This window comes from Gloeophyllum trabeum (assembly GCF_000344685.1).
Source record: "Gloeophyllum trabeum ATCC 11539 unplaced genomic scaffold GLOTRscaffold_00005, whole genome shotgun sequence".
NCBI lineage: Eukaryota > Fungi > Basidiomycota > Agaricomycetes > Gloeophyllales > Gloeophyllaceae > Gloeophyllum > Gloeophyllum trabeum.
Genome location: NW_006920414.1, coordinates 69,953 through 83,237, shown reverse-complemented (window position 1 = coordinate 83,237; position 13,285 = coordinate 69,953). Strand labels below are relative to the sequence as shown.

At 51.2% G+C, this 13,285-nt stretch overlaps 4 protein-coding genes across 4 annotated transcripts; all 4 read left to right on the top strand.

The window, feature by feature from the left end:
* Positions 1-154: 154 nt before the first annotated feature.
* GLOTRDRAFT_128052 (uncharacterized protein) lies at positions 155-539 on the top strand (the record flags this gene model as incomplete). Its single annotated transcript, XM_007866685.1, has 3 exons — positions 155-178; positions 241-410; positions 461-539. The coding sequence occupies 3 exons, from the start codon at positions 155-157 to the stop codon at positions 537-539; spliced, it is 273 nt and encodes a 90-aa protein (XP_007864876.1).
* A 2,921-nt stretch (positions 540-3,460) lies between these two features.
* GLOTRDRAFT_92653 (uncharacterized protein) lies at positions 3,461-5,183 on the top strand (the record flags this gene model as incomplete). The annotated part of the gene is made up of 6 exons (XM_007866684.1): positions 3,461-3,538; positions 3,619-3,874; positions 4,028-4,216; positions 4,286-4,573; positions 4,625-4,775; positions 4,853-5,183. 6 exons carry the CDS (start codon positions 3,461-3,463, stop codon positions 5,181-5,183), a joined length of 1,293 nt encoding a protein of 430 aa, XP_007864875.1.
* A 1,452-nt stretch (positions 5,184-6,635) lies between these two features.
* Positions 6,636-8,448, top strand: GLOTRDRAFT_120751 (uncharacterized protein; the record flags this gene model as incomplete). The annotated part of the gene is made up of 8 exons (XM_007866683.1): positions 6,636-6,856; positions 6,941-6,953; positions 6,990-7,011; positions 7,044-7,184; positions 7,242-7,571; positions 7,642-7,792; positions 7,854-8,242; positions 8,324-8,448. 8 exons carry the CDS (start codon positions 6,636-6,638, stop codon positions 8,446-8,448), a joined length of 1,392 nt encoding a protein of 463 aa, XP_007864874.1.
* A 1,949-nt stretch (positions 8,449-10,397) lies between these two features.
* GLOTRDRAFT_137938 (uncharacterized protein) lies at positions 10,398-12,051 on the top strand (the record flags this gene model as incomplete). The annotated part of the gene is made up of 6 exons (XM_007866682.1): positions 10,398-10,618; positions 10,684-10,751; positions 10,809-10,949; positions 11,005-11,343; positions 11,420-11,570; positions 11,640-12,051. 6 exons carry the CDS (start codon positions 10,398-10,400, stop codon positions 11,734-11,736), a joined length of 1,017 nt encoding a protein of 338 aa, XP_007864873.1. The 3' UTR covers positions 11,737-12,051.
* Between the last annotated feature and the right edge of the window lie 1,234 nt (positions 12,052-13,285).

Sequence of the window (13,285 nt, the reverse complement as noted above, 5' to 3'; positions counted from 1 at the left end):
CGCTTCAAGAGCAAAGAGCCATACCGTCATCGGCGGTCTCAATGTCTTACAGCAAGCTATCTTTACAGGACGAAGCTCGTTCGCAAGTGGTCATATCCAATTATTCGAATCTAGCTCAAAGGATTATCCCGACGAGAAGGAAGTCCCACTGGCAATGTTAGCTCTCGTGTCGACGGCAGTAAGTACCTGCATGTTTTCTCCATGACATACTAACATGATCCCTGTCTCCGATGCTTCTAGATTCACGCCGCGATCGATGAATGGAGCTCGGGTACAGTTATGCAGCTCGACTTCAGCGGGAACCGATTTGCCGCGGTCTATACTGCTCACAAGGACACCCTCAAGCACATACAGAAGACCTCGCCGAAGTTCTACCATGAAACAATGGCGTATCTCTTCAAGACAGCACGGTACATTTAAGTATCCCTTCACCTTACTTTACGCTTATCACTGGCTGCAGGGGTGCTACGTACGATCGTGCTGGGGGGGATGTCGTGAATTCGGCCATCACTCTGATGGATCTCTCCGGGCTGGACTGAGTTTGTATGCTTCGGTCGTGATTCAATTTGTCTTCTCTACTACTGTAGCATTGAGCAATTGCAATATAATGTTGATGTCTAATCATTTAATCGGCGGGAATGGCTTAAAAATGAATGGATAATGCGATATAAATCACGGTAACTTCACATAGCAACGCAAAATCAGTCTGGGGCTAGCCTTTTGTTTATAATCAGAGAAAATGAAATAAAGATGATACTTACGGATAATCGTGTCAAGTTTCGTGAAGTTTTATATAGTTTGCAGCGGAGGGTTTTCCAGATGATGCCAGGCATGCGATATGGACTCGATTCGAGTCTCGGTGATAAGTAGCCTCATTCACCCAATACTCTTTCTAAGCCATAGGTATAGCCCACCGGCAAGATCGAATCCTGCCAGGTACCCACGTATCTGCAGAGACGACCCTCATTATCGATTAAGCTGTGCACCTAGTAAAACAAATATTTTATGGATGTCCGGGCATTCGACATTATTTCTCTGCTTTCTGAGCCTGAGTACGATGAGATAGAAGCTATTGACGCAGAGTACAGCAGACCTGTCACTTGCTGTATAAGGAGAGACGAGGAAGACCAAAGGGTGTTCCAGCCGGATCCGGATGGCTCGGGGTCAGAAAGTGCAATCCTCCCTACAAAGTTAAGGACGCGAGTCGCTATAAATGGAAGGTCGAGACACTGTGCGGTAACCCCGCAGCGTCGCGAGGGACTTCGTCTGAAGTCGGGGCGACTCGCTTCGGAATGGGAATCCGAGGAGGTTGTGTACTCACTGCAATTTCTTCGTACACCGGTAACACCACCTCCTATGATCATGAGAAGTTGAATGGCTTGTATATCAGTACACATGTAGCTTTAATTTTTTGAAACTGAACCCCAAAGTATAAATAATACCCAAGTGAAGGCTTTGTGTATAGATTGGCCCTTGTCCGGACTCAAAGTGCCAAAATGTCATCAATATCAGCGCCTTGCAATGACTGCATGATGAGACAGAGAACAAAAGAAAATTTTCAAGTTGCGTTACGGAGTGAAGACAACTAGAATCATCACAAGTGAAAAATATTGTCCATGGGTGGGATGGAACCTCGAGTTCACATCATTGCATCTGAAACAACCCATCGCACTAACCGCTACACTAGCGGCACACCAGCAATGGCCAAAAATAAGATAGTATGTTAGTCAGGCAACCGTCTGGGCGCATCCGCTGCAATGGCTCCGCGTCCACTTTGCGAGCCGCTGCGCGACTCGCTTACATAATCTGCGTCCTCAACTTTGTAGGGAGGATTGCATTTCGTCTCGGGGTCGAAGGCCCGGCGCCGAGCTGCAGGTGACTTTGGTGATCTCACACATTCAAGTTTACACACTTCTGTTGACCTCGAGAGTCGACAGTCTATCTCGGCCTGTTTCTTTCCATGGTCTTGCTTCTGCAGTCGAAGTGATTGCTGCACATCATGGAGGGTGCGAAACAGCTATTTTGCCTACCTAAACTCCCTATGATAAAGTTTAGCAATATATTCCGGCTCCGACTATATATGAAGGTCGACTCACATTACTCTCTCCTCGTTCTTCTGACTACCGCCGCGGGGATGAACTTTGGCCTGATCATTGGCCTCTGTCAAGAGTATGCCTGGTACTTAGAGTGACGCCGCAAGTATATGCCAGATATTCTCACTGCCTATAGCCATTGGTCTACACTCAATGTGCTCTGTGGAACCCTTGCCGCTTCCAGGCAGTCAGCAGACGCTCTAGACCACACTTGATGTGCCATAAGTCCTTGCTATGCGCCCCTCTCCCTTCCTCCGTATATTATTGCACAGCTCACCAAGTTACACAGGTCCCCGATCTATTACAGCTCTTGGCTTGCAGATACCTTTTCTGACTCGCGGTAAACCATGGTTCTCGCTCTCTTCAGCTACTCGTATGGTATGGAAATGTCCAAATGCTTATCTTACTCTCTGATATAACTGACCACAATCCTGAATCTCATTCGGCTCGTTCAAGGCAGGCTCGTGGATGCCTGTTGAAGTATATGGGTCCCATTAAAGGACCAGTGGTGTGCTGGTGTACATGTGGCACGACCTTCTGGGATCAGGTTTTATATTAGGTTTAGAAGGTCGAGGCGATGCTCGGCATAGTTTATTGAGTTACCAAAATGGTGGGCACGTCTTACGCTATGTCGGTGCGCGCTATGCTGGAGCACACGAATCTGTCTGGGCGACATTCATAGATTGTATTGCCAGGTACCTGTGGATCCCTTATCACTGCGTGTTGGGGTTATCTCAAGGCCAGCCGTTAAATTGCTGGAAACTGGATGGCTTATTGAATTCCGGCCATTTTTCGGACTGTCACTTCCTGGTCAGGCAAATGGACAGCCATTAGCTAGCATTTACATTTTGGCCAGCCAACATACTGTCTGAAATATGCAGTGATAACTTTACGGCCATTGCAACAGTCAACTTAATGACCATGTATTGTCTGGGCGAAATCTCATGGCCAAAATGTGTTGCCGGAAAGTGGACAAACAGCCACATTTTGGCTGGCCGAGAACTCTGACCTAAAAGTGGCCGGAAAGTGGACAATCGGCCATGTAACGGCTGGCCATTATTTTTCAGGACACGCAGTGTATGTAATGCGGTGGGCACGGGCGCGGTACTGGAGCCTGGTACAGATTCCACGACTCACAGCTGTCGCATCACGAAGTTGACGACCTTCGTCTGCTGATTGTCCTTTTGGATTCCCTGTACAAAGGAGCTCAAGGGCTGTGACGAGGCACAGCTCACAGGGGCACTCTTGCCTAGGTTCACTCTGGCGATCGTGCAATAGAGCATAAAGCACTGCTTACTGCGCGAAGATCCAGAGAAATGAAAATCTTCCCTGACAAGCGTTGACCTTGTGGCAGTCGGAAGTCCGCTATGAAGAGAAACTCGGGAATGATTCCGCTACTTATCGAGAATACCACACTCAGCCACGGCATTGACATTCCTGGAATTGTATGTTGATGATTCAACGTACAGTGTCTCTAATTCAGTGTGTTTCTGTCCTGTCCGCCCTTGTTTAACATTTTGCATAGCAGCGCAACTCCCCCTTATATCATCTGCTCTCTCGCTGCAGTGACCTTCGCTCCACCCTCATCTCAAGCATGCACCCGACGTTCGCTTGGGGAAAATGGACCCAGACTACCGCCCTATGGACGGGTGTAGGTCCCGCCTTCTTCTCCTTGGTGACCGCTGTGATTGTTCTGGTTGCTGCTTCTGCCATATGGATCAATCCTCAGACTCGACCCAATTTGCGCAGACAGAGTCTGCAGATGCTACTCTGCGTACAGGGTATGAGCTTGATGTATAGCTCGACGTACTTGTGAGTGTCTTGAGGTTATACCGTCCAGTCGTCGTGATCAATATCGTCGGAAGGGTACAGATGTTCATCACCGGTCCCACCGTCTGGTGCAATGTTGTGACCATTATTACCCTCTTTGCTAGTGCGTCCAGTCTTAGGCACTCGAGGGGTAGTGCTCACGAAGCTCACAGGCAACTTCATCGACTTTGTGATCATGTTCATTCCCGTGAATCTCCAACTTTTCATAGTTCACCACGTCTGTACCGAAGGGTTTGTTCGGTATTACCTCCTGGCTTCCCTCGGCGCCGCGATTGCCACCGCACTTCCAGGATGTACGTGCATCCTTCATATGCTGATTCTCACTTCAAATAACCCTGGTATGATCCCGATCCTTCACGAAGCCATCAAACCTGTATGGGGATGGGATCCTGAGACACAACTTTGCTGGATAGCTATCACCGAACCGCGTGCTCGTATCTCCTGGTTGGTAGGCGCATGGTATGCCTGGCTCATCCTTTCGATGGGTGTCGCTACCATCTCCACTACCGCCGTCCTGCTTTACCTTGTGGTCCACACCCGCAGCCAGAAGCATGACCTCGGCCAGGGTGTACATAGAAAGATGATTCACAGTAACTGGCTGGATGTGAAACGAGTGGCATCTAAGATAACGCTGTACCCTTCGGTCCTAAGTGTGTGCTTCGACTCGTTAGATAAACGGACTTACTGAATGGCCTCCGCAGTTGTCGTAAACTGCATTTCAGAGATTAGTAACTTCACCATAATACGTTCGGGAGGAATCAAGTCAGACGCCACATATGCCCTCTGTGTGGTCTCAGGTGTATTGTATGGACTGGTTCCCGGCGCGTACGCTCTTATTACCTTATTCATTGAGTGCGTCTTTCTGTCTTTGTTATTGCTATTCCCTCTGACCTATTTCCGCATGTAATGGCCCAATAATACTCAATTAGCCCCAGCTTCACCCATGCCCTCCGTACCCTCCTAGCTCAGCGAGGACTTGTTGGGCAATGTTCTACGCGCCACAAGCAGGTTGTTCAGATTTGGCTGACGACGCAGGTAGTTGGCGAAGCCATAGAGGCATCAGGGGGGAAAGAGGCGCAAAGGAGTCGGCAGATACGATATGAGTGTGCTCAGGAGCATTCGGAGGTGCATACCATCCTTGAAATCGGGCACTTAGAGCCTGTAGATGGAACGCACCTAGGTGAGAGTGTTGAAGAAACGGCAGAGACGGAGGCAATGCGGATGGATGACATGCTGAACCAGGATATTGCTCAGCTGTAGAAGGATAAAATTGATCCGAAACAGGTGGATAAAACAGGAATATTTATAGAGTAAGTACACGTTAGATTAGTATTTTCCATGGTTTGAAGCTGTTGTCCCTCGTGAGTCGTGAGTCGTGAGTCGTGAGTCGTTGAGACCGCAGGCGGATTAATATTTCAGAATCAAAGATCATCGGAGTATGCCGAGCCTCTGGCGGGCGGGGCAGACTGTGGGCTAGCCAGTTTTGCTACGTATCCAACCTCGTCTACCTCATCTTTACTTCTTATATTCTGGCACCAAATCGCCCAGACTGAGTCCTCCCCATCGAGATTTCGGCTATGGCAGTGAACTCAGTCGCGAAGTTTTATCCAAAGCTGGCCTTTTTGTGGGAAATTTTGGTGTCTCTTTCCCGACGCTCGCTCTCTGCCTCCTTCCAGTTCGGTTCGTGTGGATGCTTGACTAATACTCATGAAGTGCTTGACCGACCACGTAGCAAATTTGGAAGCCAAACACATCCCAGAGCCGTATGGATGATGTACAGGTTGGGTGTTTTCAGTTCGATCTGGGATCCACTGGCACTACAGTCTCGAGCCGTTTGTTCTGCACGATTCGAGGCTCTAGCTCGAAGACTGGTCGGTACTAGGACAAAGTCCTTCATCACTCCTGGAAGCTCGTCGTTCGTTGTCAAATACATACCAGTCCCTTACCTATCATCTTGGCAGACAACGGTACGATCCTCCTTCGTCAGTGGATATATACCTAGCTCACTATTAGCTTTTTCTTCTCCGTATGTGGACTCTGTCTCAGCGAGACGTGCTATTGCACACGTTCTGAGATCGACCCATCATGAGATATCCTCCCATTCACGGCTTCATACGGCAGAGACAACTTTCGTCGTCGGCTGCACAGTGTGCCGCAGGTGCAGAACCGCAACTATATGTCATTTAACGTACTGGCGGGTAAGCTGACTATCACCATCAGTCCAATCCAACTTGTAAACCTTGCTATAGCGAAAGGCTATCGTGTACACCACGAAGCCGCGTGCCTTTGAGCTATCAATAGGTCTTATTCACTCAAGGCGTCTATGCTTCCCGCGGGGTTTCTCGACTACCGACGAAACCTGGGTACGAGCGATATTACTCCTACGAGCGACGTCCGCCGGCGACTTTCCCTGTTTTGATTGGGTAATACAAGGCACACTCAACATATCATTTTTGCCGCACCACGTACAGCTCTGCCACCGCGGCCTCGTTCCTGGCCTACCTGATTCTGCAGCGACGCGGTCCTTCAATCTAGCTCTACCTCCCGACGAAGGCGGCCAAGTCCACCATCTATTTGGGCCTTGAGTGGCCCTCGACCCTCTCGCAGCGACCGTTCCTCCGACTATACCCACCCATCCACCATATCTTCCCTATCCCCATGTGCTTGCTACCCCGCCCTCCTCGCCAACCTGTCCCCTCTGTACACTAGTACATGCCCATCTCTTCCTTCACCTGGGGTCCAGATAAGCAACGCGTAGTGGTGTGGACCGCGGTTGTCCCGACGATCTTCTCGCTCGTGGCGGCGCTCGTTGTCCTGGCTCTGGCGTTCGCGATATGGCACAACCCTACGACGCGACCCAGCTTGGGCAGGCAGAGTCTGCGGATGCTGCTGTGGGTGCAGGTCATGAGTCTGGTGTATAGCGGGACATACCTGTGAGTCACATTCCCGGATGATTTGGCGATAAGGTATGTGGACTCACGTATGAGTGCTGCGAAGGGGTGAGATGCTTATCACAGGACCGACGAAATGGTGCGATGCAATCATCATCCTTACACTTTTCGCCAGTATGTACCTGCCCTGCTTCTGCGTGAGCGCTGACTAGACGCTGCTGCTCCGCAGGTAACTTCATCGACTTTACGATCATGTTAATCCCGATCAACCTCCAGCTCGCCCTCGTCCATGGCATCCGTACCGATGGCTTCGTTCGTTGGTACCTATTCGCCTCCCTCGGTGCCGCGGTCGTCACCGCTCTTCCTGGATGTACGCAACTTCCCCTCTCCGGCTGTATCCCTTTCTCAACTCAATCCCGTCTTCTAGGCATCAAGCGTATCTGGGGGTGGGACCCCGAGGCTCTTATCTGTTGGGTGACCGCCACCCGTCCGAGCACGCGCACCGCCTGGGAGGTGGGCGCGTTCTACGCGTGGATCATCATCTCCATGACCGTTGCGAGCATATCAACTCTCATCGTCCTTGGGCATTTGGTACGCCATGCGAGAAGCAGGGTGGTGGAGTTCAAAGTAACCTTCGGTGATAGTGCGGGAAGCGGGGGTGGGAGTGCGAGACGGCAACGGGGGAGTGTGATAGGAGGTAATGCGAGGATCGTGAGACGGGCTGCATGGAGGATCTTGTTGTATCCTATCATCCTTGGTGCGTATGTCCCCCGGTACCTGTTTGAGCATCCTATCCTACCGCGTCCCCTAATTGGCGCGATGCATAGTAATCAATAACTGCATCTCCGCCACCGCCAACTTCCTCATCACGCGCGACAACGGGATTGATTCATACGGGACATACGTCGTGTGGGCGGCGAGCGGGTGCGCGTACGGGCTCCTGCCGGGGGCGTATGCGGTTATTGCTGTGTTTGTCGAGTGCGTGCTTTCCTCGCCTATCCCCCTCTGCTCCACTCATCTATCAAGTCTATTTCATTAGCCCTTCCTTCTCCTGTGCACTGCGCACTCTCTTCTCCCCGCCCAAGCGTGATTCGCTGGACTCGCTGGAGATGGGGTTCCCGCGCCGTCAGCGTAAATGCGACTTGGCTGCGACTACGAGGATCGAGATCGAGCTGATTACTCAGGTGGTAAGTGATGGCGTGCCGGACGACCAGGAGGACGCAAAAGACGGCGTGGGGCGCCAAGATGATTCGCCGTCTTCTGCGGCCACAGATTTGCCGGAGGATACGAAGAGTCGTGAAGATGGTCTTCCTGCGCCTCATGTCGGACGGCCCAGAGGGGCGAGTTGTGTCGGACGCCGGAGGAGACCGAGCGTTTTGCGTGTCGATACCGATGATAGCGACACGACTCGGGTAGATGCGGATATTGGTCAGCTGTAGAGGGGAGTGGATGCCTGGGTTCTTGGCGGGTCGTCCGGGAAAATTGTACTGTACAATGATATTACTATAGTTTACGGATGGCGTAATCATGTTGGGTGTAGAAGACAGGCTCGTGTGCATATCGGCGAGTCGACTTGTAGCCAAGCCTGCAACTTGAACGCCGAGTCGTGTCGAATGTTGAGTTTGGTGTGCTGATTTTGTGAGAGACTTGTCACGGGGTCAATCAAAGTCTCTGCATGCAGCATTACTTCCCGCACATTCAGCAATATCACCTAATGACCGTTTGGCCAGTACAGTGGTTCGATTCGACTCAGCGTCACAACTTAGTCAGCTGCACATACAATCGAGTCTGCAAAACCCATACCGGTCCGTGGACCTGAAAAGTTATGGGCTATCACAGATTAAATAAGGGTTACTACACCTGTGACAGCATGTGACACTATAGTCAACGTGACACGGCCTCACCCCGTCGGTAAGTCCCGACCATCAACGAAGCGACAATTTGCACGCACTGTGGGACGAGGTTAGGATATGAATGGCATTTTATACCATACATGACCATAGTGACACGCATTTATAGGTCGAGAGGCCCCATTACGTGCTAATAATATACCAGATTATGGGTTATGACCACCTAAAATTCATGGTTTATTGGGTATCACAGACTTACAGTGCTTTGCATATTTCGCAAAATATTGTTTGGCTGCACCAAATAAACCTATATGGGGTATTTCCATCACTGACTCACGGCAGGCTGCTTTGCTTTTGCTTTGTGCCCGACCGCGGTTGTGACTTCTTTCAGAGCTTTGTTGGGATAAACAAAGCTCATATACGCTACAGTGTTGTTGGTCACATATGTTATGAGTTTTTCATGTGTTATGGTTCCGGTAGGGTATGCCTGGCGCACCCAACTTGCCGTCATCGAGTGCCCCTTATAGGTTGGCGTCGGCGGGACAAACAGAGACAAATAACATTTTGCGAGACGCGCTTCCCGGCTTCATATGCAAAGCACTGTAGGCTTTTAAAAGGGAACCAACTGCGTGGACCACCAAATCCTATGGGTTATTGCAGATTATGGGTTGTGAGAGGTATGGGTTCTGACAGACCCGACCGTATGCATGGTCCATCTCAGACCTCTTGTTGCATTGTTCTCGAAACATTAACGAAATGTGTTCTTCCCCAAGCTCTTGGTCATTCTGACATTATGGAGGTTGTTCGAGCCGTCCGGTTATACACCTGAAAGTTGCCGACATCGATTTTGTGCAGGTGGCAAGCACACCGACGGCTCGCATGCTCAAATCATTTCCATGATGGAATCGACCCCTGTAGTGCTATGCTACATTCGAAACGTGAAGGGGGTAGATGCGGCACTGTCCTACTTACGGGTGGATGCCTGCAACTTGAACGACGTGGTCCGTGTGCAGCACTGTTACCATATGAAGCACTTCGTTTACCAAAAGCGGCCCGGCGTAGTGCGGGCTCGCCGGACAGGTATCGGGCCCGACGGAGACCGGTATTTATGCCGTCAGGAAATCGCTGCAAGTCAACTTCAGACACGAAATGTGGAGTTTCGCGACGACTCGGGGTGGCTTTGATGGGTATTTGAGCTGTTCTTGCGCTCTGTCTCCCCGACGAAGGCGGTCAAGAGCATATTGCCTCGCGGAGGGCGCACTATCGCTCCAACTACTTCGCGAACAAGGAGAGAAAGAGTTCCCAGACGGTGAGGCTTGACAACATCGAGTTCTCTGGCCGAGTCGAATGAGGATCGAATGGAGCCACTACGCTGGATACATCGGTCAGTTCTTCGGTAAACTATGCAGGAAATATAGGCAAGAAGCGCTTTTCGGCACCGCCTTCCTGGCAGTTCCTACGCACTGCCTTCCGACGATGGCGATCAAGAGGTCAAGCTTCAAGACTTCATCGCCTCGCGGAGAACGGGCTGTCTTGTCAACTAGCCCACATGGTAGAGCTTACCATGCCGTCCGCCATGACGAAGGCGGTCGCCTCGACATCTGTCTGGGCATTGAGCTCTCGCAGCGTGCATTGCACCGACGAAACCCACGGGTCCTCCATATATACTCACACAATTAGTGTGAGCTTGCTACATCCTCCTCCTCGTCGGAAGCACCTCTGTACACCAGCAAATGTCCAACTCCTCCTTCACCTGGAGTCCAGACAAGCAACGCGTGGTGGTATGGACTGCGGTGGTGCCGACAATTTTTTCTCTTGTATCCGCAATCGTCGTCCTGGCTCTGGCGCTCGTGGTATGGCGCAGCCCTAAGACACGGCCGCCTCCTGGCAGGCAGACTCTGCGGATGCTCCTCTGGGTACAGCTCATGAGTCTGGCGTATAGTGGCACCTATCTGTGAGTCACTCCTTCCGCACGATCTCCCGCTGGCTACATGTGCTCAAATGTAAGCGTGGTGAAAGTGGGGAGGTACTCATCACGGGTCCCACAAAATGGTGCGATGCCATCATCATCATCGCTCTGTTTTCTAGTATGTCCTTCCTGCGCTCTGCCGTCTCACACGCTAACCAGATCCGTGACCCTCCAGACAACTTCATCAACTTCATGATCATGCTCATTCCACTTCACCTACAACTCGTGCTCGTCCACAGTGTCCGCACGGACGGTTTCGTGCATTGGTACCTCGTCATCTCCCTTGCGGCGTCCACCATGACGGCGCTCCCTGGGTGTACGCCCCATCTCCTCTCTTCCCTCCTCAACTCACGTATAACTTGAACCGACAGGCATAACGCGCATCTGGGGATGGGATCCCGAGACGCTTATCTGCTGGATCTCCGCCACCAACCCGCGCTCGCGCACCGCCTGGGAGGTCGGTGCGTCCTACGCGTGGTTCGTCATCTCCACCGCCGTCGCGAGCGTTTCAACCATCGTGGTCCTCGCACATCTGGTTAAGCACGCGCGGAGCAAGGTGGTTCGCTGTGAGGTGACTCTGGGTAACAGCGTGTCAGCGGGAAATGCGAATGCCAGTTCCAGACGACGGCACAGGGGGACCTCGGTCGTGGGCAATGCGAGCATTGCCAGAAGAGCAGCATGGAGAATCCTGTTTTACCCCGTTGTCCTGGGTGCGTCGCGTTTCACCCCGGTTATCCTGCTATTCTCGTCTTCTGCTTCGCAATCCTTAATCACCAAGGCACATAGTCGTCGTCAATACCATAGCCGTCGCGGCGGACTTCCTCGTCACGCGCGACGGTGGGATCAGCGCATACGGGACATACGCTGTCTGGGTCGCGAGCGGGGCTATGTACGGGTTCCTACCGGGGGCGTATGCAGCTATCATTTTGTTCATCGAGTGCGTACATGCCTTCTGCGTTTTCATATCGATATGTGCAACTCAGTGTGATATGGGGTGCTTGCCTAGTCCTTCTTTCTCTTCGGCCCTGCGCACGCTTTTCGCCTCGCAGAAGCGCGAGTCTCTGGACTCACTCGAAATGGGTTCCAGAGCGCCCCGCACTTGACCGCTACTACGCTGAATGCTCCAGCTAACTTGGCTGGGAACGGGGGTCGAGCATCAGGCGGCCACCAAAAATTCTAGCTCCGGGAAATATCTCTACCATTGAAGGAGACGGAGACTGGCCCGCAGGATCTGCTGCCCTCAGCTGTTTGGTGGCCGAGGGGCGGGAATCCTGCGTTCCATACCGCTTCAATGACGAGACGCGGTAGATCTTTGGAATATTTCCTTGTTGTTCTTGATGTGGTTATCTTGGAAGGCTACTGTACATGCACGAGCTATAATATGCGGACCACCCTAATACAATATTTTACTCCCTCCAGTGGCTTTATATCATGAAGGCCGATCGCGATTCGCGGATAGAGCGGAACTACTTACCGAGTACGAGGGGGTAGAGTGCTGACTTACATGTCACCAGTCTACCATCCAGTCATTGATTACTCGTTGCGCCTCGCATTATCCGTCCGAGTCCGTCGAGGGTGACTTCGCGGCTATGGTCCCGGGCTTGTAACGCAACGTAAAGCAGCAGAATTGTGGTCGACGCAATGGTGGCAAGCGTCGAGAAGAGGAGCCATACATACCAGGCAGCTATTAACTAGGGTATACGCAAGTGAAAATCGATGATATATATTCAACACATGGCAAGTCCCCATCCTCAGACGGGATAAAACGGCTACAGCGAGGCGTAAGGATGTAAAGCCCTGAGGAAGACAGGAATAATCACGGAAAACAGAGCGGGAACGACACCTGTTCACAAAGCCGTACTGTGTTGCAGCTGTTGCCAGGAATAGGTCGGACTTATGACCAGAATGGGAGGCTAAGGAAGCGAGAGGGAGGGGATACCGTGACAGCGCCAGCCAACGTCTGCTGAGCAAGTACTCACGGAAGCGAGTTAGAGACTCTGTATCATTGAACCACTGATAGAAAGCAATAAAACCTTCAGCTTATGGTGCGAATCTATTGGGGGGAGTGGGCCAATGCTGTGCATGGCTGGTTACGAGTCCTGAGTTGGGCATAAGATACTCCCTATTTTACACTGTATATCATAGAGCTGACACAAATATTCCTATCTTTCTTGAAGTATTATTTGAATTTCACTAGACCTCTCAGGATCATCTTGTATATTCCTTGACTTGCTATAGAGCTCTGAATATATTATGGATTTCCCGCATTTTTCACAATTTTTCTGGCCCTTCTACAGCCTGCAATCAATTCCAGATACCAATGATGTAATGGCTCTGCAGATCGGGTGAACCTGCAGAGAGCCTATGTCATAGAACGCAGGAGCCAATCAGAGTCCAGGAATCCAAACCGACGCGGCCCGCACCTCAGCCACTGACTACAAGCCACTACAATAGTCAATTCCCACGATAAGCAATAAGAGTAAAACCGCCATGCGGACTAGGACAAGACACACAAGTCGAGTAAATTCACGAAAATATTGTTGTAGATCCGTATAGCATACGCCCCAGACTAGAGAAAATAAAAGAGAGATAAGACGAAGAATTGAGTCCGCAAATGAGCAAACAATGGTCCCAGAGACTACAAAAAATGCG